General features: G+C 59.7%; 1 protein-coding gene across 3 annotated transcripts; it reads right to left on the bottom strand.

The window, feature by feature from the left end:
- Nucleotides 1-1,221: 1,221 nt before the first annotated feature.
- Nucleotides 1,222-21,259, bottom strand: LRRC27 (leucine rich repeat containing 27). Of its 3 annotated transcripts, none has more exons than XM_058671660.1 (11): nucleotides 21,115-21,259; nucleotides 20,046-20,291; nucleotides 18,348-18,478; nucleotides 17,409-17,467; nucleotides 15,424-15,576; nucleotides 12,410-12,740; nucleotides 9,792-9,983; nucleotides 8,463-8,553; nucleotides 4,653-4,768; nucleotides 3,755-3,806; nucleotides 1,222-1,538 (listed from the first exon to the last, which is right to left on the bottom strand). In XM_058671660.1, exons 2-11 carry the CDS (start codon nucleotides 20,244-20,246, stop codon nucleotides 1,374-1,376), a joined length of 1,491 nt encoding a protein of 496 aa, XP_058527643.1. In that variant the 5' UTR covers nucleotides 20,247-20,291; nucleotides 21,115-21,259; the 3' UTR covers nucleotides 1,222-1,373. The 3 variants fall into 3 exon arrangements, with proteins under 3 accessions (XP_058527643.1, XP_058527642.1, XP_058527641.1); XM_058671659.1 differs by lacking the exon at nucleotides 21,115-21,259 and adding an exon at nucleotides 20,965-21,081; XM_058671658.1 differs by lacking the exon at nucleotides 21,115-21,259 and adding an exon at nucleotides 20,940-21,077.
- Between the last annotated feature and the right edge of the window lie 3,612 nt (nucleotides 21,260-24,871).

Raw genomic sequence — 24,871 nt, 5'->3', positions numbered from 1 at the left:
CACACACCCCAGGCCTCATATGCATACAAACACACACACACACACACACACCCCTGTCTCATACACACACACACACACACCTGTGCCTCATACACACACACACACACCCCAGGCCTCATATGCATACAAACACACACACACATGCATACACACCCTTTGGCCTCACACACACATGCACACACACACCTGGGGTTCACACACACACGGGCCTCACACACACCCGGGCATCACACACAAAGACACACACACACACCCAGGCCTCACACACAGACACACACACACAGGCCTCACACCCTCCTCTTGCCAGGTGGGTCAAGAGTGGGAACAGGTCACTCCCAGGCAGGGACCAGCCCTGGGTGCTGCCACGGCTAAGAGCAGTGGCCAGTCTCTGGGAGCATGGCTTGAGCGAGGGCTCAGTCTGCCTGGCCGATGGTGGCCATGCCCCTGGGACAGATGGGCAGGCTGAGCAGGGCCCGGGCATGTGCCTCAAGCACAGCCGGTCCCCAGGGTGTGGAGGTGGGTCCCCAGGAGCCTTGGGTCACATGTGTGACCCTTGGGAACATGGAACAGGGAGCTGGCCTTGTGACATGGGGGTGTTACCTGTGACGCTAGCTGGCCATCACATGGATGTTGGTTCAAGTCCAGGCCGCCCCACGTCCAGTCCCGCTCCCTGTGAATGTGCTTGGGAAAGCAGTGGGCAATGGCCACTTGTGCCCCTGTGCCCATGTGAGAGACTGGAAGAAGTTCCTGGTCTCTGGCTGTTGCAGCCATCTGTCAAGTGAACCGGAAGATGGGAGAGCTCTCTGCCTCCCCGCACCCACTGCGAATTTCCAACCAGCCAATTTTAAAGCAAAGACTGGGAAGTTGGCATTATTATAAACATCTAGAAGCAGGAGGCTAGCAGGGACTCCACGCTGGCACATCTGATGACCCGGGTGAGACAGCACACACACTGGACATGTTTCTGTCCAAGGAAGTGAGGGTGCATGGGCCAGGCTGTGCTGGCGGGAGCGACACGCAGCAGAGCAGGGCCCTCAGCCTGGGGAGTGAGGGGGTGCCCAGAGTGGTGGCAAGCAGGTGACTGGCGTCACACCTGAAGGACGTCACTGGCAGCTGTGGCTGCAGGGCCGTGTGGTCACCGGCAGGTGCTGGCCCTCACACGTCGGTCACCCGGAGTAGCAGAGACAGCAAGGCAGCTGAAGCCATGGCAGCCCATGCGCATGTTCATTTAATGCAGTTCTGACTGCACAGCCTTGGGAGGGGAGGGAGCGGGTTTCCAACAGGCAGTAAGTCCAAGAGTCACCATGAATCACACGCCTCGCTCCACCACCCAGCGCTTGTCTGGGGCCATGTCAGCACAGTCACGCTGGCCACTAGTATCTGTATCCATTTCCTGATTCTCCATACTTCATGTTAAAAAATACATTTTGAGGCTGTGAAGCTGCAGGGGGCAGGGAGAGGCTTCCCAGGAAGGTGAGCCGGTGGTCTTTATCCAAGGTGGAGCCCAGCTTCAGCACCTCGTCCTGTAGCTTCCGTGCCTGCGGAAGAGGGGGACATCAGGGAGACCACACGGGGGCCCACGGGCCTTAAGTGTGCTGAGGCAACCTAACTGTGCCCCCAAAGGAGTTCCTGGACCCTGCTCATAATTCTGTGACATGTGCTGACTGTACCTGTGTGTGTCTGTGACACCTGCTGACTGTACCTGTGTGTGTGACATCTGCTGACTGTACCTGTGTGTCACCTACTGTCTGTACCTGTGTCTGTGACACCTGCTGACTGTACCTGTGTGTGTCTGTGACACCTGCTGACTACCTGTGTCTGTGACATCTGCTGACTGTACCTGTGTGTGTCACCTGCTAACTATACTTGTGTGTGTCACCTGCTGGCTGTACCTGTGTGTGACACCTGCTGGCTGTACCTGTGTCTGTGACACCTGCTGACTGTACCTGTGTGTGACACCTGCTGGCTTTACCTGTGTCTGTGACATCTGCTGACTGTACCTGTGTGTGACACCTGCTGACTGTACCTGTGTCTGTGACATCTGCTGACTGTACCTGTGTGTGTCACCTGCTGACTATACTTGTGTGTGTCACCTGCTGGCTGTACCTGTGTGTGTCACCTGCTGACTGTACCTGTGTCTGTGACATCTGCTGACTATACCTGTGTGTGTCACCTGCTGACTATACCTGTGTGTGACACCTGCTGACTGTACCTGTGTGTGTCTGAGACACCTCTGACTGTACCTGTGTGAGATCCTGCTGACTACCTGTGTCTTTGATCCTGCTGACTATACCTGTGTCTGTGACACCTGCTGACTGTACCTGTGTGAGATCCTGCTCCCATCACAGCTGTGCTCCCACCACGGCTGTGCTCCCACCACGGCCGTATTCCCACCATGCTGTACTCCTGCCCCGGTAGGATGGCTGAGAACTGGTAGGTTTCCTTCCTCAGATGTCTGGGGGATTTACCATAACCCATGTGGTCAGGGGCTCTCTCTCTCCGCAGTTTGAGTGTAGACCTGGTTTCCCCAGTGGACGCAGGTGCGTAACTGATGCAGCCAAGTGACCCTGTGCTGTGTGTGTCTGTCAGAGGCTGTCATCCCATCCATCATCCCATCCAAGTGATCCCATCCATGGGCACAGACTGCCTGTGACCCGAACTGCCTTTGGGGCCCCAGCATGGGGCGTGGCTAAGGCACGGGTGCCCTGGAGCCCACGAGGCCAGGCTGTGGTGGCCATGGACAAGACCATGCCCCCAGATAAAGAGAGTCAGAATACAGGCTTCAGGTAGGTGGGGAGGGGAGAGAGCCCCACAAGACTGGGTGAGGGTCTGCATGGAGGCCCTGCCTTCTCTGCTCCCTCTGGGCTCCCAGAGCAGGGCAACAGTGTGAATGGAGCCTATGACAGGCTGGGGGTGGGGCAGGAGGGGGGACAGCAGGCTCTCCCAGCTCTGTGAGCGTGCTGTTGGCTCTGGATGCTGGACTGCTCTCCAGTGGGGGTGGACTAGACAAGTCTGGGGACTGGGAAGAGGACAGTGGCCACCTTCACCCGCACACCGGCTGACCCCTGCGGCAAGGCCCCGCTCTCAGCACACATGTGCCGTTCAGGGTGCTGTAGGCAAGGGCAGGCGCTGAGCACCATGGGATGCCTGCACAGACACCAGCTGCCCTGAGCTGAGGAGAGGGTCACCATCAGAGGCCCCGGAGGCAGGAACTGCAGGGATCCTGGGAGTGTTGCCCTGAACAAGGACCTTGCAGACTCAGGGGACAGGTCCATGCTGCCCATAACCAGGGCCTGGGAAGCCAGGGTGCCCTCCGGGAGCACAACCCCAGCCAGAGCATCTTCTTACCACTGATCAGCAGTGACTTGACCCTGCCCGCATCCTGGGACATGCCACCTGGGCTCCTGTGCCGTCAAAGACGTATGCCCATGGCGTCCAGCAGAGGCCGGCGGTGGGGCAGAGCCGCTGACTGTGCCACGCCGCCCGGGCCCTCCTCCTGCTCTGCCCACGCTCTGACTGTGCCACGCCGCTCAGGCCTCCGCTCGCTCTGCCCACGCTCTGACTGTGCCACACCGCCCAGGCCCTCCTCCCGCTCTGCCCACGCTCTGACTGTGCCACACCGCCCAGGCCTCTGCCCGCTCTGCCCACGCTCTGACTGCCACGTTGCCCGGGCCTCCGCCCGCTCTGCCCACGTTCTGACTGTGCGATGCCACCCGGGCCCTCCGCCTGCTCTGCTCACACTCTGCCCACGCACCTGCAGTGTGTGCTGCTTGATCCTGGCTTCCAGGTCCCTCCCTTGGAAGGCGCTGAGGAGTAAATGACACCATGGCCCAGTCACTGCCTGGCACCCCACTGCCCCTGAGGACATGGGGTTTCCATTTCCCCATCCTAATCCTCCTGAGGGTCCCAGGCCTCTGGGCATCCCCAGGGCCGGCTGCTCTCAACCTTTCTGCAGGAATGTGGAAGCTGCCAACCCCACTGGACCTGCAGCTCGTGTTCGACACAGTGCCGTGGGAGGAAGAACAGGGGTACCCGGTCACCCCTGGTCTTACGTGTGGCCTGGATCTGTGCTCCCAAGGCTCGTGCTCTTCTGTTGGCACTGCACTGTGGGCTGCCCCACATGGCCTCGGGGGCACAGAGCACCTTGGCGGGCTCCTCGAGGCCCCCACCCCTGGACCACAGGATCTATGGTTTTGTTTGAGTTTCAGGATAACAGGAAGACACAACCCTTCTCAGTCCCAGGTCGGGGCGCACACCTGGCCGCAGGTCTCCACCTGGAAACCAGGGGGCTGGCGGCCATCTTGGTCAGCTAGTCGGAGCAAGGCTGGTCCCTGTAGCATGCATGAGGGAAGTCCAAACTACTTCCTCATGGTGTCATGGGGCCACAATCCAATCCCCCATGGCTTTTCAGATTTCCCAGAATGCTGCACGCCTTGGCAGGGAGCAAACCCTCCAGAAATTCAACATGGCACCGGCCAGGCAGCCCTGCACCACAGAGACCTTCCCGCAAATCCTCAGGTTACATGGAGCTTTGTGGCATTCTATTAACAGAGTAGGGATGGCCAGGTGGGCAGGTGGGCAGGTGGGTGGGGCCCAGAGGAGCGTGTGGAATACCCGGTGGGTGACAGACCCCGAGGGACCCGGGCACCAACCTGGGCCCCTGGGCTGCCTGTGGTGCCCGCTCTTTTCCTTGTCGCAGCCTCCTGAGTGGATTCAGTGTCCTCCCGTAATCGACTATATCTGAGGCCAGGGGGATCTTGGATGGGACCTAGGAGAACACAGTGCACTCTCAGGAGCCTCTTCACACAGTGAGCGGGCCTCAGCGTTGGCTGCCAGGCGGGGATGGCCGCCCGGGTGCTCCGTACAGCCACTGGGGGCCACCCCTGCAGCCCTGGCCACCTCAGCTCCCACCACTGGGGCTGGACACGTGGTGGACACCTGTCTGACAGAGCATGGACAGGCAGAGAGAGGGAGCAGTGGGGAGGGCTCCGAGCTGATGCAGCTGGCCAGGGCTCTGTCCAGATGAACTGCCCCACACAGACTGGGACAGGATACATGTAGCACACATAGGACACACACAGCACACACAGCACACACAGGGTACACACAGGATATACAGAGGGTTACACACAGCACACACAGGATACACACAGGATATATACAGGGTACACACAGGGCACATACAACACACAGGGCACACACTACTCACACTATGTTGTTACTCTGCTGCACTGAAGTACCAACTCGATCCTCAAGCCCAGACCACTGCCCGTCCATTCCTAGGACCCTGACTTGGCCCTACGGGGTCCCCTGCCCCCATCACTGTCCTCCAAGCAACTGTACCTCCACTGCTTCAGATCCCAGGCAGGAGTCCACCTGCCCCATTCCCTGGTGATCACGCTCAGCATCCCCTGAGCCCTGCTCAAGTCCCCATGGTCATCTGATTGGCTCTCCCTCTCTGACCCTGTCCTTCACACGTTGTGGCAATGGCCATCCCACTCCCAGGAGTGGTGACCAGGCCAGTGGGCTGTAGATGGACATTCCCAAAACTCCCCCATCACATGGTGACCAGGTGTGTCACTGCCAAGTTGTCCTCCTGCTCCATTCCCCTGCTGCCTGCCTCCTGGCTCTGGCTCTTACAGAGACCACAGGTGGCGTGGGGCAGTTTCCTGCAAGCCAGGATACAGTCCCTCCAGCTCACAGCAGCACTGCTCGCTGCTGCCTCTGGTAGCTAAATAGGAAGCTAGACTGACCTCTCTGACATTAAGGGTCAGAGGGCCTCCCTCATTTGCCAGATTCCCGCCTGTGTACTTGTGCCTAGTCTACATGTGTGTGTAAAACTCTGCTCACAGCATGCACGTGTGTGCGTACTCACTGTGTGCACGTGTGTACTCACTGTGTGTACATGTGTGTATACTCACAGTGTGTACATGTGTGATATAATCGCTGTGTACATATGTGTGGTGTACTCACGGTGTGTACATATGTGTATACTCAGTGTGTAATGTGTACACATGTGTGTGGTATACATGTGTGTGCATGTGTGCTCACTGCACTGTGTGTATACTCACTGTACATGCGTGTACTCACTGTGTACACGTGTGTGGTGTACTCACTGTGTACATGTGCATGTACTCACTGTGTGTACATGTGTGTACTGTGTACACATGTGTGGTATACTCGGTGTGTATACATGTGTGGTGTACTCAGTGTGTGTACATGTGTGTACTCACTGTGCACACATGTGTATGTATGCTCACTGTGTGCATGTGTGTACTCACTGTGTGCATGTGTGTACTATGTACATGTGTGTACACACTGTGTACACGTGTGTACTTGTGTGCATGTGTGTACTCACTGTGTGCATATGTGTATCTGCACACTGTGTGCACAGGTATGTGCTGTACCTACTGTGTGCATGTGTGTGTCTGTGTGTGTCTGTGTGTGTCTGTGTTTCCTCATTGTGTGTGTATGTGCTGGGGATGGTCAGAAATTGACACAGACTCCCGTGGCGTGTGGCCTTGGGTGACCCCAGCAACCCTGCCCCAGGGGCCTGGGCCAAGGCCCTGCCTGTCTGCCCTCCAGCCAGCTCGACACCTAAAGCACTGGACACCAGGAGGAAGAGGCTGGGGAAGAAGCGGTCATCCCACACTGTCCCCTCTGATACTCCCGACACCACACAGCTCAAGCTGCTGCCTGGGGCTGGGGCCACAGGCTCCTCCTCAGGAAGGCCACAGGGGCGGCCCTGGCCAGTCGCTGCTCCTTCAGAGTCAGACACTCAACTTTCTTTACAAATCTTAAACGTGCCTGTTTGGAAACCAGTCCACTCAGCCACATGTCGCACAAGCACGGAAAGGGAGAATACTTGCCCCGCCCAGCACCGCTGTCCTTGACTTCAGGCCTCTCGCTCTGACCCTCAACCCCTGGCGCCCCAACCACAGCCCTCACCTGACCCCCAGCCCCTCACCCACCCCTATCCTCCTAACCCCAGCCCCAGCCCCTCACCTCTACTCCCAGTCCCTCATCCTTACCCTCTGCTCTCCTAGCCCCATCCCCAACCCCTCACTTCTATTCTCAGCCCCTCACCCCACCCATGTTCTCCTAGCCCCAGCCCCAGCCCCAGCCCCTCACCCTGACCCCCACAGTCCAGCAGCAAGATCCTCACTGCATCTGTCCTGATGGTCTCTGAGCTGTGATGTCCCTGAGACCATGGCAGCTGTGACCACCCAGGCCCCTTGCACAGAGTCGGAGCCCCCTTGTGTCCCCATACCCCACTGCAGGGAGTTGCTGCAGGCAGGCCCCCCATGGTCTGTGGGTCCCCCAGCCTGCAGGTCACCATTCTCAGCTTGGTACCTGCAAATTCTGGGCCTTACTCCAGGAACACAAGATCACACCCACGCAGGCAGGCAGGCATGGTCTCACAGGTCGGTGGTTTATGCCTGCCTCACTCGCTGCCTGGCATGACCCGTCCCTGTCCAGTGATGTTCAGAGCCAACCTGCAGCTATTCTGTGCACGTTGGTTACCAACACTCTCACAAATGCTCCTCTGACCTGACAGGCTGCAGGATCCGGGCCTCCTGTGTGTCCAAGGGGGGTCCAGGCCTGGGAGGGGTCACCGCTCGCCTCTGTGCTGCTGCTGTCCCATGCTGGGACAGGCATCCGGGGGTGCTCACTGACTCTGGGCCAAGAACACTTCTGTGCCCTACCCTGCCAAGCCAGCAGCTGGGGCAGGCACGTGCAGAGTGCCACTGGTGTGTCCAGCTCCGCAGTGTGGGTGTCTGCGGGGCCATGGCCAGTGGTTTGGCTGATGGCTCCCAGGCTCTGTCTTTGGTCTGACTGAGTTCTTCAGCTCTCTAGCTGTGCAAGTGTTTTTATTCCTCAAAGTGATGAAATATATTTTCAAAAAGTTTAAGTACATGGGGAAAACTGGAAAGGAGGTGGCAACAAAAGGAACAGTCAGGGGGCTGGTTTGAATCCTGGCAGCTTCACTTTCAATCCAGCTCCTGCCCATGCCCTGGGAAAGCTGCAGAGGGTGGCCAAGTGCCTTGGCTCTGGCAAGCCGCACGCAGCCTGTGCTCCCAGTGCTGGGCAGACAGGGACTGTGCTGGGGCGGGGCAGCCCCCTCTTGCCCTACACCCCTCGTCCTGTGCCTGAGTGGGTGAAGAGCCCCAAATGGCTCAGGGGAACAGTAAAGTGGCAGCACTCAGGGTACCCTATGGCACACAGCCTGGGTGCCCCGCCGTGCCTGTAGAAACACACTTGGTGCCACAGCTCCACTTCCCTCCTGCCTCTTACAGCACCCAGTTCCTCAGACTAAAGCTGCAACCTAGAGCCTGGCAGGCAGCCCTGTGAGCTGAGACCTCAGACACACCGGCCACGCACAGCAGCTGCCTGCTCTGTGGAGCTGCCCCGGCCAGGTGTGGCTGCCCACCTCCCGCTGCCCACCTCCCCCGATGTCCTACCAGGCTCCTCTGTGAGGCCAGCAGCTGGCTGACCCGGTCACGTGGCAGCACCCGGGCACGCGCTCTCCACTCCTGCAGCATCCTCTTGTCTCTGGGGAGGACATGGGGGCGGGGTCACGAGGTCAGGCTGCACCCGGGGGGAGCACAAGCCCTCCAGCCCCAGAACCAGCTTCAGGATCTCCCACTGACTGCCCACCCTGGTCTCTTCTTGGCTCCATCAGTCCAGGTGCCTGGCACTGCCTCCTCTGCCTGGCCTCTGCCCACTGGCCACGCCGTGCCTGTCAGTGCTACCCTGGGACTGGACATACCATGGCCACCCCCCAGACACGCCCTGGAGTACAGGTGTCAGTGGCCTCGGAGCCACCTCTCCCACCTGTGCGTCACTGAGACCCTGCCCCAGTGAGCCCACAGGGCTCTGGTGTCTGCCACCCTGGGTGTCAGGACATAGCATCCTGCTTACCGGTCAGGCCCAAGGGGTCACCCCAAGGCAGGGCAGGCTCCCTGCGGCTCACAGGGAGGGCCCTGGTGCTCTTGGCATCTGACAGCTGTCTGTCAGTCTTTTCTGGGTTCTGGGAAGATGCGCCTGGTATCCAGGCTGCCTGGATAGATGTGGCCCTGGCTGGGAGCCTCTGGCAGGCCTCAGCACACCTGAGTCCCATCCGCTGTGGATGGGGGCAGGGCCCATGCAAACAGGCATCTGCTAAGTGCCACACGCCAAGATGGCCTTCCTGCGGTAATCTGTGAGGCCACATCACCAGCTGCAGGGGCCTGCAGGGGCTGCCGGTGACCGAGCTAACACCCATCTTGTCCTGCCTACAGTTTGCATCCCTTGGTGACCCATGAGAAAACAGAGGCCCCTCCATGCCCCCAGAGGGACTGCTCAGGAGGGGAGGGGGCGGAGAGCCCCAGGACCCTACAGCAGCCTGGTGGAGCCATCCCAGGCCCAGGACACATCCAGAAAGGAGAGAAGCAGCCAAGCATGCTGGGGGTGGTAGTGATTGTAGCCAGGCCTCCCCATGCTCGCTGCACCTTGCCCCAGCTGCCCACTCCAGGTGAAGTGCGGCCATGTTAACCAGCTCCCGGCTCCAGCTGGGTGGACAGTGGGTGGACGCTGAAGACACTGAGTAATGCCGGGAACCCAGACAGGTCCCCAGCAACACCAGAACGGATGTCACCCCTTAAGCCATTCTTCCTAAATCAGCCTCCTCAGACAGCCCTGGGGGTCAGGGGACAGCCAGGCAGGAGTGGTGACAAGGCCAGGGCGGAGGGTGGACCCTCGGGGGCTGTGAGGCAGAATGTCGGGTCTTGATAACAGGAAATGTGGCCTACCTCGCACGCTGCTGCTCCAGCAGGACCTGCCGCTCCCGCAGCTCCGCCAGGGCTACCGCCCGGCTCACTTCCCTCCGCCGGCCTCCCACCTCTGCCCGGCGTGGTGGCACCAGGCCCGGCAGGGTGCTCCTGAGGGAGGGCGCCTTCCTCGGGACGTCACACAAGGCTCTCAGCCGTGTGTTCTCTGGAACCCTGTGACAACCACACGGAGGGAGGCCCTGGTGCTGGAGCCCAGCCACGCTGACCCCAGCAAAGGCCAGCAGGCTGCAGCCAGCCCTGCACCACAGTGGCTGCTGCCAGGAACCCATCGCAGCAGCAGCCCGTGGGCCTGAGAAAAGCCTGCAGGACCCAGATGGGAGTGGGTGACCGAGGTGCCGAGCCAAGCAGGCAACAGACAGCTGGAGCCAGGTGTGCGGGGCAGGAGGCTCCTTGGGGAGACCCCACACACAATGTACCCCTCCCCTCTGACACAATGCAGTCCTCTCTGTGACAGGAGCTGTCACGAGGGCCAGCCACGTACCAGACGGGCTCGCTCAACGTGACCGCACGAGGTGCGAATGGCTATAGCCATGCAGCTCCAGCCCCGTCACAGCCTGCCCGGCTCAAGGCTTCTGAACGGCAGGCCACACCATGGAAGGGGGTGTCCAGGTGGCCGTGCCCCCTCAGGGTGGGACCCATGGCTCAGCAGTGTGTGGTTCCAGGCCAGTGCTCCCACTCCTGACCCTCAGTCACGTCATCAAGGACAGTGTTTGACCCTTTCCTGGCGTCTCTGCTCAGGAATGGCCCTTGGCTAGGCAAGGGGCAGGTGGTGCAGGGAAGAGGACCCTGCCCCTGGCCAGGGGCCTGGAGCACCACCTGCTTCCCTGACACAGGACCATTCCTGAATGGAGGGGCCAGTGGCTGAGTGGGCCAGGCCTGGCCTCTGGCAACTGCTCAGTGCGATGAGCTGCTGGGCAGATGGCTGGGGCTGCAGGGGGCTCAGAGGGGCTGCCCCAGACTGGCAGGGTACAAGGTTCCCTAGCACAGGATGAAGTCTCAGGCTGTGTTCTTTTGCCCCAACATGAGCCGCCACAGCCACCTGCACTGCTGTCACTCATGGCTGCACAGTAGCTGGGGGAAGGGCAGAGCCCAGGGCAGTCCTCGTGTGACAGTGGGCACAGAGGGCAGGAGGCAGTACCTAGGGTCATCTACAGTGCTGGGATCTGCAGGCCAGTCATGGACCCAGGCGGCACACGCTTGCACACTGCATGCTGGCCGCCTGTCCCGCCAGCTTGCAACGTGCCCTCAGGGTGGGACAGACACATGGCACATCCATCAGACAGGGCTGATATATATGTCACACGTTTGTCTACATATGCACACCACAAATCGGCTGTGCTGTTGCATACATACACACCACACATACACATACATACCACACACACACCACACACACACACCACACACACACCACACATACACACCACACATAGACATACATACCACACACACCACACACATCACACACATACATACATAACACATACGTGCCACATACACACACATACATGCTACACACAACCCACCCACATACATGCATGCATACATACCACACACATACACATACATACCATGCTGGGGTCTGTGTGATGGGTGTGGAAGACAGGAAGGTGTGGTAGAGTGTTGTTCCACTCCAGGCAGGGCCGCAAGGGACTTCCCGCGGTATGGCAGGGCCCAGCACGTCTCTACAACCACTGGACTGCAGCTCCACTCCCCTTTGCATGGACACTGGACCACCCGATGAGAAGTCTGTGATCTAGTTAGGCATTGTCTGCCTCTGCAGAGTTCATGTTTACTACCAATGTGAGCTTGGAAGTTGATGTTGCTGATACCGTTTTAGCCAAAGGGCCTTTTATTGCTGCCCCCATTGACCTATGCCGATCAAGGGTGTTCCATCCCCAGGTCTAGTGGGAATCTATTCTTTCCCTCTCTTTTTGATCTTTAGGTCCTTCCCTCTGTGATGCCTTTCCTCCCTTAACTTATTCAAGATTAAGTTGTAGAATGAGGATTGTAGTAGGAATGTGTTATTCATTGATATGCACCATGTATTGAGAACTTCCTGACCACAGGGTCAGGATGGATAACATCCGGCTTAAAGGTGAAACAAGTGGCAGAATTATCCTTGGAAACACCCACTTGGCCATGACGTAAAAAGTCTGAGCCAAAGTTTGACTAGTTCTGTATAAATAAAGTGGACAGCTTTCGTGCATTGTCCACGATGGTCATGGAATTGTAGTGGTCCGTTTCTCTTCTTTCTACGCCTATTTCACGCACCCTTCTCGAGCTCCGAACTCAGCTGGAGCTGGACTCCAGCAATACCACACACATACACATGCATACCACACATAGATATACATACTACACACACATACCATGACTGGAGCTGTTCTCTCAGAACCTCTCCTGCTGCTGAGCTGCTGTGGGGGCCCCTTTCCTGGATGTCCCCACCCTGGAAGCTGTGCTGCACACCCGGGGCAGCAGGGTAGCAGAGGGGTGGGACACAGCGTGGACTTGAGGTTGGGAAGGGTCCTGAGCAGCCCCACTCCACGGGCCTGGGGGGCCCCACCACGCAACCTTACCTGGTCTCGGGCTGAGCCTGGTCCTCCGTCTTGCCATCCAGCACGGCCTGGACGTGTGGGGGCAGCTGTAGGGACAGCAGCTGGTGGGCGAGCACATCGGCTCCCTGGTACCCCACGATCTCCTGCCTCACCTTCCAGAAGCGCCGGAGCTCTGCCTCGCTGGGCACGTGCTTGGCCGAGTCTGGCCTGTTGAGTAGGTGGAGCTCTAGCTTCTCCACGGCGGGGAAGGTGGTCACCCCTGGGCCCTGCACCAAGATGGTGTGGTCCCCTGGCAAGTCCCACGTGGGGCCCGCAGGCTCCTTGGGCTGTGCCATTATCACAGGTGAACTTTCTAGAAAGAAAGGCTGCATTAGTGGCCACTTTAGGGGGTAGGGTGGGGTTAGTGTGTCAATGGCAGGCCCCAGGCCTGAGTTGATGGCTGTACCTTGCTGAGGGAGGCCTTGGAGGAGGAGCACCAGTCCCATATACAAGCTTATGCAGGGTGTGGCACCTGCTGCTGCCTGCCTTGTGGGGGAGAGTGCATCTCCCCAGCCGCCCCTGTCTGAGGGTAATCCCACAGGAATGCCTTGCCTGCCCACTACCACCCTCAGAGCCCTGATCTCTGTCTCCAGCCACCTGCCATTTGGAGCGCCACCCTAACTCCCTCTACTGGGAGAAAGCTGGGGTGCAGCCGCGTCTGCTTTCCCTCACACGCAACCGCAGGCCAGAGCTCGGGGTTGGCAGGAGTGGGCGGGAGTGGGCAGGCCGGGCATGGGGGCCTGTGGCTGGGCAGGCATGAGTGGCACTCCATCATCTTCCTTCACGAGTTCCAAGCACCCAGAAGCAGCAGGAGCTACTTCCTGTGAGAGGTGTGGTCACTCCCAGCCCCTAGGTCGGGCAGCTTGACCACAAGTTAATGATCTGCTGAACTGTCCCCACCTCTTCCCAGGCTGACCGTGTAGTAACCTGCCTGCCCTTAAGAGGCGTGTGATGAGGGGCTGCCTGACCTAAGGGAGGACACTCTTTTTTGAATTTCAGATGGAAACGTCCAATCAGGGTGGGGCTGTGCTGAAGATGCACTTACGGTGCCAGAGGCCCCAGTTCAAGTCCCAACTGCTCCACTTCCGACCCAGCTCCCCGTTAGTGCACCTGGGAAAGCAGAAGGTAGCTCCCGTGTTGGGCCCCTGCACCCATCTGGGAGACCTGGATGGGAGGGCCGTCTAGACTCCCGGCTTTAGCCTGGAGTAGCTCTGTGGGCCCACCCAGCACCCTGGGACCTCTGTCTCCTGGTAGACCCAAGCATCACCACATGTGACCACACGAAGTCCAGAGCAGACACAAGGACATGGACAGTGTCTCACCCACACTGCCTGCTGTGGGCTTACCCCGCACTCTGCCTACCATGGGCTCACCCTGACCTCTGACCGCCGTGGGCTCACTCTGCACTCTGCCCGCCGTGGGCTCACCCCGCACTCTGCCCGCCGTGGGCTCACCCTGACCTCTGACTGCTGTGGGCTCACCCCGCACTCTGCCCGCTGTGGGCTCACCCCGCACTCTGCCCGCTGTGGGCTCACCCCGCATTCTGACTGCTGTGGGCTCAGGGCTTCTGGGCCACATTGGACAGCATTAGTGCAGTGGTAAGGACAGGCAGGGGAGCCTGCCTGCTCAAGGATGCCTGGGTCTGAGCCTGGGTCTGCTTCTAGTTCTAGCCTTCTGCTAGAACGGGAGAGCTGGCAGTCATTGGGTCTCTGTACCCATACATGAGTCCTGGCAGAGGCCCTGGCTCCTGGCTCCAGCCTGGCTCAGCCCCAGCCATTGCAGTACCTCGAGAGTGAATCAACACAGCTTTCTCTCTGCCTCCCAAAGAAAATGGACAAATCGATTTTTCAGAAGGACTAAGGCGTTATCAGGCTTCCTGCAGCACATGGACTGGATCTGTGTGTTCCACCAGACTACCCGTGGGCAGTGGACACTGGCCCCCAAGTTCCCGTGTCCCAGAGCTGCTATAGGGGACCCCTCCTGGGACACGTCAAGCACCATGGGGCCACACACAGCAGGGTGGAGAGATGCCTTCACTCATCCCATCTGAGCCCTTCTTGTTTCTAAACAGGCTACTGCTTTTTAAATTCTCACCACTAACTGATGTCAGTGGTTCACTCTCCAACTGTCCACAGCAGTCAGGGCTGGGCCAAGCCAGAGCCCAGAGCCTGGCACTCCATGTGCATGTAGGGACCCAATGACCAGAACCCCATCTGGGCCTCCCACGTGGCCAGCAGGGCCCTAGCACTGGCATGACAGGCCTGTGTCCCGAGCACAGCCTAACTGCCGGCCTGTCCCCCGCACACCTGACTGCTTCAGAAAGCAGGCCGTTCCGTTCCGCGGGCGCCACCTCTCTGAGGATAGCGAAGGTTCCTGTGCCGCCCCTCCCTCTGCCAGCCCAGGCCCCAAGGACAGCAAGCACACAGGCCGCCTGGTGTCTCTGAAGGGCACTGAAGCTGGGGCCACTCCAAGGCCTGTAGGGAGGAGACGTTCCTCTCCACTTCCTCCCTGAGCCTCTCTCCTGGAAGGCTGCGCCTGGCTTCAACCCTGAGCAGCCGTGCCTGAAGCCAGCTTCTGCTGTTTCGGTTACTGCACACAAACCCCAGAGACGTGAGGTGGGCACAGTTGAACCCATGGCACTGGGGCGACGTCCATGGGAGATCCACCCCAGAAAGCCAGGTGCAGTGGTGTGTCTCCACTTATCCTCAGGGCCACACTGGGCCTGGAGCTAGGCCGTGTGAGCTCTCCCCAGCCCCATGGCCAGAAGCCTGGGTTCGACTCCCACTTACTGCATGTGCCTATGTGCCCTGCCACCAGAAGGACGACCTGCATGGAGCTACTGGGCCTGGCCCAGCAAAGCTCCAGGTGCTGTGGCTAGGCCTGAGGTAACACAGCAGGGAGGAGGCCTCTCTGGTTCTGACAGTCCAAGAAGTACACTTAGGAGAGCCCAGGCTCTGTGGCTTCAGGCGACCATGGTCCAGACTCCTCCCACCAACCTCGGGGCACCGCCTCATGGGGACAGGAGTGCTCTGTCGCGCAGATCCGCAGAAAGCTCAGGATGGCCACCAGCCCCTTCTGCACGATGAGCTGAGGAGGGAACTCCAGGGGGCAATGCCTCAGGTTCAGTGCCTTCAGCGTCACCACGTTCCCTGCAACAGAGAGGGGCAGCAGTCTGGACGGCCTGTCCTGCTCCATGGAGCACACCACAAGGGGACACCGGCATGGCACCCAGGCTGACCAACATAGACACAGCTGGGACGGCACCCAGGCTGACCAACATAGGCACAGCTGGGACGGCACCCAGGCTGACCAACATAGGCACAGCTGGGACGGCACCCAGGCTGACCAACATAGGCACAGCTGGGACGGCACCCAGGCTGACCAACATAGGCACAGCTGAGACAGCACCCAGGCTGAGCCCAGGCCAATGTGGGGACAGCTGGGACGGCACCCAGGTTGACCAACATAGGCACAGCTTGGATGGCACCCAGGCTGAGCCCCGGGCAACATGGGAACAGCAGAGTGTGCAGGATGCCCACCGTGGACCTGCTCTCGGACATGAAGGCCTGCACTAGCACCCAGAGGACAGTGTGTCCAGTGGCTCCTAGAGCTGAAAATGGTGGGAACCGAAACGGAAAACACAGAGGCGAACTCCACAGCCTGTGCAGCCCCATCGCCTGGGACCCCGCCTGACCCCACAGCCACGATGTGCAGGGTCACTGCTCAGCTCATGTCCATGTGTAGGGGGAAGGGCAGTACATTTGTTAATATGGGAAGCTAAACATTCATTCACCCAGCTCACTGGGAGGTCACAGAGCACCCCTCTCCTGGTGAGCCCAGCAGCCACGTGAGAGACCCACATCATTCATGCCCGCGATCCATCACATTACCTGGACGAAGTGCATATATTGAAACCACACCATGATGCCACAGCAATGCCAGGAATAAAAAGGCTGGCAACAGCAAATGCTAGTTGGGACCTGAGCACCTGGGCTCTTGGTGCTGTGGACCGCACCCCAGCAGCAGCCAGCACTCTGACGGGCCAGCTTCCTGTTCAGCGTGTCCACAGGAGTCCCTCCACCCTCACTCCTGGACAGCCCACAAGAAGCCTCACACATAGCAGCTGAACACGGCACGTAGAGGGGGCCTCACTGGTGTGGACTGTGCACGCAGCACAAGTTACTTCAGGAACAGAAGACCAAAGAAGAGTGGGCAGTGCTTGCATGAAGTGCCACAGTGGTCACGCCTGCCTGCCTGCCATCAGACACCATCTGGCTACGGGAAAGAGGAGCCGGGCTTCACGGGACACGGGCAGTTCGACGGTAAAAGGACAGACAGGCCCTGTCACACAGACATGGGCCAGGAGCAGCCATGCTCCCAGGGGCGAGGAAGGTGGTATTCTGTCTGTGACCCCATGTTAGCCTCCAACCCAGGCGTTGCCCCACCAAGGGCCTGGCGTAAAACAGAACGCAAAACTGACAGGGAGGAAAAAAGAGGCTGGCAATCCACAGTCCCCATGGAAGTTCCCTGTCACACGCTTCTCAGGGTGCCAACAGCACAGCAGGTGGGCTTGCTGGACTGCAGAAAGGAGAAGGGAACTCTGTCTGATCCCCACATCACAGTGGGGTGAGGGCTAGGGTTGGGGTAGGCTGGCAAGCTGGCCCACCACACCACTGCCCCCAAGCTGGGTGGCCCGCCATGCGACTGCCGCCACGCTGGGCGACATGCCTCACTCCTGCTCCCCCTTCATACGTGCAGCTGCTCCGTCCCTGTGCTCTGCAGCACCTGTTGGGGCCTTGGCAGCCCTATCACCCCGACATGTGTAGGACCTTGGAGCCCCAGAACAGGACAGAAGGGGGTTCAAGTGCCACTTATCCTGCCCCGTACCACATGGCCACCTCCAGGACAGGCTCTGTGACCTGAAGAGACAGTGTTTAAACGCGTCTTTCCCAAGTGAGTATCTCGCAGTTTCGGCACTCACCCAGTTCCGCAGGGAGCGCTCGGATGGGGTTGTTCTCTAAGAGCAGAGTTCGCAGGTGCCTTCAAGACAAAGCAGGAGAACCATGACAAGAGCAGGAGCAGAGGGTTCCAAAGGACCCCAAGCCCCTTCTCCGGCTCTTCCGGGGGCGTTCGTGGGCAGGCAGGCTCCAAAGGACCCCAAGCCCCCTCTCCGGCTCTTCCGGGGGCGTCCGTGGGCAGGCGGGTTCCAAAGGACCCCAAGTCCCCTCTCCGGCTCTTCCGGGGGCGTCCGTGGGCAGGCGGGCTCTGAGCCTGAGATCTGGGTGCCATCGTCTGACGTGGGGTCCACAGTTCTGAGCCCTAGGCTCTGCATTCCTGGCCTTGCCCCATCTCCTGTCACTGGCATCCCCAGGCCCCACGCCGACAGCCACAAATGTTCCCAGACACGGCCAAGGGCATCCCAGGGCTCTGGGCATCTGGGGACGACAAGTGCCCGACCCCAGGCCCTAAGGTTCACTTGAGCCCCAAAGGAAATGAGGAAATAGAGCATCCAGGGACGTGCTGGGGTGGGGGCAGGTGTAGGGCTGAGATGGTCATTCTGTTCTCTGTCACAAACAAGCGTTCCTGTGGCCATCTAACCAATGCAAACACGTTGGCTCAGGGTGCAGCACGGACTGACGAACACGCCAGCACTCCATGGGGGAGCCAGACTCCTGCCCAAGGGGGCGGACTGTCCTCCTGTCTGGACACTGGACAGCCTTATCCAGGTGGCTAACTCTCCTGAGCCCCAGCGGTTGGCACATCCCACCACCTTCCCAGCAGCCTCATGCTGATGCCCGTCCCAACCACAGCTGCAGTCGCAGCGGGGGGTCGGGCCCCTTGCCTCTTGGCTGCCTGTGGCAACACTGTGCATCCCGAGTGGGCACAACTTCAAGCCTTGTGGGGTAGCCATGCAGCCCACCTGTGAGCTCCGATCCCAGAGGGCAGCGCCTTGATCCTGTTGTACCGGAGGTCTAGCCAGGTGAGGTTGGGCAGCAGCTGGAAGAAGTCCTTGGGGATGGTGCTCAGTGCGTTCCTCTGCAGGTGTAGTTGCTTCCACAGGAAGACATGACCAGAGTCCGTCAACACACGGGTCTCAGACCCCAGTCATGCAAACCAGCAGCCATCACAGTGCGTATCCCTGGTAGGGGTATAAAGGTCCCCTTCTCCTTCCCAGGCCCCACGCCAAGCCAGGCTGCAGTAGGAGGGCCAGCGGCTAAGCAGCAGTGGAAGGGTGGTGGCACCAAGACGCCAGTCCTGCCCAGCAGTGGCTCTCTCAGGAGCAGCCTGATGGAAGAGCAGTCGCAGGGGGCCTGCAGAAGCTCACAGACAAGCTGCGGTGGAAGGCTGCACAGCCCTCTGCACATGGACGCCAGTCCTGCCTAGGGTGGGGCTGTCTCTAAGCCCCTGAGGGGGTCTGCTACTCTGGGCAGCACCCCAGCCCAAGGACGTGGCTTCCCACGCACCCACACCTGTGCTACGATTCAGTGTCCAGCAGGCCCCATGACAGGCAGCAGCAGGAATTCGTCACAAAGCCGGACAGGGTGAAAGGCACAGAGCTGTGCAAGCTTCCACACTTTTTTTTTTAGCTTCCACACTTCCAACTTGCGGATTTCTGCAATCTCCCCAGACCGAAGTCGACCACAGGAAATTGACACCATGGAGTGCAGTTCCATGGACAAGGGGGGGCATCACAGCCACGACTCACTTATCTACACCGTCAGCTACCTAGGGTAGAAAAGGGCACCCCGCGCCAGCCTGGCAGCCAGCCTGCCCAAGTTCAGCTCCAGGTTCTGAAGCCTCCGTGAGCTCCAGCCTCCTCCCAGAAACAGAGCCCGGCGGCCGCCTCTCAGAAGAGGCCTCCTGCCCAGGCACTCCTGGGGACCACAAGGAGGCTGCTCTGCCCCTGGGCACACACGGGCTCTGCCAGGAGGCCGCTCTGCCCCTGGGCACACACGGTCTCTGCCATGAGGTCGCTCTGCCCCGGGCACGTGTGGGCAGCTGCCCTCTCACAGTTCTATGCCACCCCATCCAGTGTCATTGCTAAGCTTCCCAGACAACCCCTCTGGTTTCCGTGTGAGGAGTGTTGATGGGAAGCCTCACCCTGAATGTCTCTGGGAGCATGCGTGGTGCGGGAGGGGCTGTCCCGGTTCCCCTCTCGGCCTGAGACCCCGTTTCCTCCGTAACGGCAGGAGGGGGTTTGCAGAGGGTCCGGAGAAGGTGTCCTTTCTCCTAGCCCTCCAGCTGGCAGCTGGACCCCACGCCCAGTAGCTGCTGGGGAGGACGGGACCAAGCGCTGGTGTGGTTGGGGCCTAGGAGGCACTGCAGCTACAGCTGTGACCCCCAAAAGTGCAGAACTCTGAGGGGTGCCTCACCTGACAGCCCCTCAGAGCTCACAGCGCTGCTCTCCCGCAGCCCTGGCACCCTGGCCCTGCCAGACCATCCAGGGGCGCCCCCTTAGCTGGAGGCTGGGGATCCCCTTACCTGGTCGCTGGGGACCCCCTTACCTGGAGGCTGGGGATCCCCTTACCTGGAGGCTGCGGACCCCTTACCTGGAGCCTGGGGACCCCCTTACCTGGAGGCTGCGGACCCCTTACCTGGAGCCTGGGGACCCCCTTACCTGGAGGCTGGGGATCCTGAGCAGCTCCCCCAGATGGCGCAGGCCGCTCTGACTCAGGTCTAAGACTGATGAGGAGCAGGACAGGGCCCCTTGGCGGGCGTCCTGGGGGAGGGGGCCAGGCAGGCCCTCAGCCGGGGCCATGCTGTCCTCGGGGCCCTCAGTGGTTGCCGAGGCGGCTCCGGGAGAAGGGCTACCCTCCATCCGGCTTCCTTTGGGGGCCACGGTGCATCCTTGGCCTGCGGCCACCTGGAGACACAGGACAGGCTGGGCTGGCACTGCGACCAAGTGAGGTGCCAGCCCCCAGGACCCAAGAGCAACTTCCAGCAAAACTGGAACACAGGAGGCTCTGCCAGGCCCAGGCCCCGCCCAAGCCTCCTGGATGTCACCAGCAGGCAGGGCAGGGGCCAGGGCGAGCCTGCAATGCCCGGCGGGGCCTCTGCAACCCAGGCACATGGTGAATGGCACACCTGCACTTGGTGTGCGTGCGTGCTGTGGTGCATGTTACCTGCACATGTGTGGTACATGTATGGGCACCACGTGGTGTGTGCACTATGCATACATGTGTTACATGTTTGTGCGATGAGCACACGTGTGGTGCGTGTGTGTGAGTTAGAGACAGCGTGTGGTGAATGAGCCCGAGTGTGACCTGTGTGTATGACTTACAGGCATATCCATACATCGTGTGTGTGTGAGTGTGTGCACACATTACAGGTTCAAACACGTGCATGTCGTGTGGTGTACGACCCAGGTGTGGTGCATGTATGTTAGAAGTGTCCGTGTGTGGGTGTTACATGTGCACGGAGTATGAGCCGTGTGGTGCACGTAGCTGTTACAGGTGCGTGTGTGTTAGACGTGTGGAGTGTGAGCTGTGTGTGGTGTGTGCAGCCCGCCCACCTGCGTGCTGAGCTCTGCAGCTCACCGAGGTCTGTTCAGGCACAGTGCAGGGTTCGGGGCCTTCAGGAGCCACAGGAGCCCGGCCTCTGTGACGCTGCGGGCCGCCGCGCCTGCGTTCCAGGGGGACCCCAGGCCCCACCACTCCAAGTCGGAGAGCCGCGACGCAGGCGCACACCTGACTCCGGGCGAGGTCTCGGCTTCCCTTCTGTCGTCGCCCGCCCAGAGCCCGAGGGCCCCGCGCTCTGGGGACCCCGTTAGCCTCCCGTCGGGCCCCCAGCCCCGGGTCTGCGCCGCCCCACCTGCGCCCAGAGCTCACACGCGCAGCGTGCGGTTGCCAGGGAGACGGCGCCCTACGGGGTCCCGCAGGCGCCAAGTGTCTGGGGCGCGCACGCGTCCCCTCACCCTCAGCTGTCCTGTAGGCTACCCCCTGCCCCACGTCCCCTCAGCGGTCCCGCGGGCAGTGTGGCCAGCTCAGGGTGCCCTGGGAGGAACTCTAAGGGCCTAGTTAGCCCCACGGACCCTCAGGTGCCGCTGTGTCCCTGTGGCACATGGCAGAGGACACTGAGCAGGCAAGCAAGGATCCACTACAAAACCCACGGAGGAGTTTCAGAGTCTTTTGTTTGTTTTCTTTAGGATTTTTCCTTTGAGAGAGATGGCAAGCTTGCCTCTGCTGGTTCACTGCCCCAAGACTTGCCGCAGCCAAGGCTGGTAGGGTGGACACCAGGGGCCAAGGATCCAACCCTGTCTCCCACATGAGCAGGGAGTTCACCACCTGAGTGGCCACTGCCACCCTCCAGGGTGGGCACCGGCAGGAAGTTGGGGCCGGAGCCAGGGCCAGGCCCCCCAGTCCCGGATGTGGGCTCACACCCAGAGGTCCCAGGCTCTGAGCTTCTGTCCTCTACTGGCTGCTGCTGCCACTCACACCTGCCGTTCCACTGAGGCCTGAACACCAGCAGTGAAGATTCTCCAAAGGGGAACTTGGCTGTGGCGGCTGCCCTCCCCAGAGTAGCTGCCTGTGTCTGCTGACCAGGGTCCATAGAGCTACATCCTTTCCCTGAGCCCAGGCAAAGAGAGGTGGGGCTGGGACTGCACATGCTGTACCCAGTGAATGTGGGTGCTGGAGGAAGAGCTTTGGAGCCCAGTGCCCCCCAATCCTGTGGAAACAGCCAGGTGCCGGGCTCCTGCGCTCCCTCCTGGGGACCAGGGGACATCGGCACCCTTCAGAACACCCATGGTGTGCTGGTGTGTGGCACAGCTAGGGCAGCAGGCACACGTGACTGGACCCGAGAGAAATGCCAGGAAGCAGGAACTGCCCTGGAGCAGAGAAGGAAGCTGTCCAGCAAGTGCCTCGATGATGTGGACACATGTGGGGCAGTGGACGCGAGATGGATGCCAGGGACGCCAACAGGGTGACTGAATGCCAGACTGAAAAACAGCGGCCAACCTACACGCAGTCGGCTTAGCACAGAAGGCAGAATGGGTGGCGGGAACGGCACCCCACAACCAGCAAGGCCAGAGAGCTGAGGGCCCCCCCGGGAGCAAGGCCGGCCGTGGACAGAGAGGCTGCTGATAACTAACACACCATGTGCACATTGGGGGGGGAGGGGGCCTCCATGTGCACATGGGGGGGAGGGGGCCTCCATGTGCACATGGGGGGGAGGGGGCCTCCTCTCGAAGCTCATGGAAAGCTCGAGTGAGCAGAAAATGATTCTGGAGGGACAAAAGCCCTTTGATATGTTTTGTCTATGTTTTCATCTACTTGAACGGCAGAGCAACAGAGAGAAGGAGACCCAGAGACTTTTCTCTCTGCTGGTCTGTTCCCCAAATGCCCACAGTAGCCAGGGCTGGTCCCTGAGCCGTGCTCTGCTGCACACAGCCAGGGCTGGAAATGAAACAGAGCGGGACTCTCCCCGGGCCCTCTGAGGTGGTGAGGCCGTCCGAGGCCCCATCACACCCCACCTCAACGCGTTGGCTCAAGGCCTGCCTCCCAATGACTTCTGAGCCCAGACTTCCTCGCCTGTGGGCAGCAAGGTGGGGGATAAGTGAATAACCCAAGGATGTGTGGGGGTGGGGGGAGCTTGGGGGAGAGGAGGCCTCACCCCGTGGCTGCCCTCCCCCCTTTTCATTAGCAGAGACCAAATGCTTGCGATTCAACCCTCTACCCAGTCTGAGCCAGATCTGGGGCAGGGCAAGCGCCTCTCAGTCGGAGGAAAGGCGCCGTGCTTGGTGGAAGCCTTGCTTCTCTCCTGTGCACAGGTGGGGGCCCCAGCTCCAAGAGGGCCAGGAACTTGGCAAGACACATGGTTCTTACGGATGGAGCCGGGCTCTGCGCCCATCCGTGCGTCACTGACACACACCTCGACTCATCAGGTCTAAGTAAAGGGCAGGGTCCAGAGACTAGGCCAGCCAGCGCTGGCAGGTGGCAGGCAGGTGACCTGTGGTTTGTGTCTGCCTTCACCTGTACACAGCAGACGCCTGGTGCCCTCCTGGTCATGACTGTGGGCTCTGCCTTCTCGCCGCAATGCCAGCAAGTGCTGTGCCTGTTGCGGAATGTAATTCTACCCAGCCCTAGTGCCCTCATCACCCCCCTCCAGGAAGTGTCCTCAAGCCCGTGGGGTGTCAAGCCCTGTGACTCTCAGCTCCTCATCTCCACTGTGGGCTGTCAGCAGCCTCGCCCTCCCTGAGCCAGGGTGTGGTCCATGCACCCCGAGATGGTGTCCCTGCCCGTCCCCCTCATATGTTTGCAAGGCCCTGTGTGTATTCACTCCCCAGGACATTTCCGCAGGTGAGGTGTCCAGCATTCCTGGAAGCAAGGTGGGTTTGCAATGGCTAATGGGCTGGTGAGTTGGGAGGCAAGCAGAGCGAGTCCTGGAGTCCTCCACAGCACCCTCTTGCACCTTTGCGGGTGCTTGGGAAGCACAGGGTGGCCTGCTGAGCTCAGAAGGAAGTGAAATCTATGGAACAGAGCTGAACTGAACCCAGATCTTTCCAGGACCAGCCAAGCCACTTGTAGATGACCCTGGTGAGAGGCAGACAGATGGCGCTAAAGTTTGTTTGTTCAGAGTTTTTGTGGGACTACCCGGTGGATATGAGCCCCTGAATGTACCATGAGCAATGTGACATGAACAGGGCTGGAGCGGGGGCAATGTGCAATCGAGACAATAACAAGTGAGACAAATACAAGGCAAAGACTGTGAGAGTTGGTGGTGGTGAACCGAGAAGGCTCACTGTCTCCATCTTTTATCCAACTGCTTGGGGAGTCAAAATAGGAAGTTGATGTGGCACCAGTGCTGATAGCTCTGTTCCATATTGATGTTAACCAGCTAATGCTTGCTGATCAGGAAGCAACAGCAAGACCCAAGTAAGGAAGTCAGAATATGACTGTCTCAAGGATTTGAAAAAGCACACAGCCCTGTGGCCTTGGCCCAGCTGCAGACCCTCGACCGCAGGCCTCCACCTTGCCCTGGGACTTTCGCCCACTCGTGGGCCATTGCCCAGATTCCAGACACAGTCTGTCCTGCTTTTTATAATGTCACACTGTTATTTTTTATGTTTTTTTAATAAACTGCTTGTGCCAGCACCCAAAAATTGCCTCTGGTTCAGCACCCAGAATACCCCACGGCTGGCTTCCCCTGGAGGTTCCCCAACTGGTCGCAGGCAAACGTGGTTCCTTGTCCAGTAGCTGAACCTCTGCTTTTGCCTGCTCTCCTGTTGTTTCTCAAAGCACCCTCTTGAGCTGCAATGTGTGCATGGTGATATGGTACGGTATGGTATGGTACGGTATGAAATATGGCACGGAGGAGCATGCTGCAGTAGACTGGAGTTTGGTGTGGGATGGCATAATACAGTCTAGCATGATATAGCTTAATGTGATATCACATGATACAGTATAGTGTGATGTACAGTAGTATAATATAGTGTGATATAATCTA

This window comes from Ochotona princeps, chromosome 13, assembly GCF_030435755.1.
Source record: "Ochotona princeps isolate mOchPri1 chromosome 13, mOchPri1.hap1, whole genome shotgun sequence".
Classification (NCBI taxonomy): Eukaryota; Metazoa; Chordata; class Mammalia; order Lagomorpha; family Ochotonidae; genus Ochotona; species Ochotona princeps.
Note: the sequence above shows the minus strand (reverse complement) of the source record. Positions and strands in the feature narration are given on the sequence as shown.

Excerpts from the sequence above, each read along its gene's own strand:
- LRRC27 (XM_058671660.1), bottom strand. The coding sequence starts at position 20,246 with ATGGAGGGTAGCCCTTCTCCCGGAGCCGCCTCGGCAACCACTGAGGGC. Across the intron at positions 17,468-18,347 it reads TCTGGGATCGGAGCTCACAG|GCACCTGCGAACTCTGCTCT; the intron begins GTGGGCTGCATG and ends TTTGTCTTGAAG. Across the intron at positions 15,577-17,408 it reads AGCGCTCCCTGCGGAACTGG|GGAACGTGGTGACGCTGAAG; the intron begins GTGAGTGCCGAA and ends TCTCTGTTGCAG.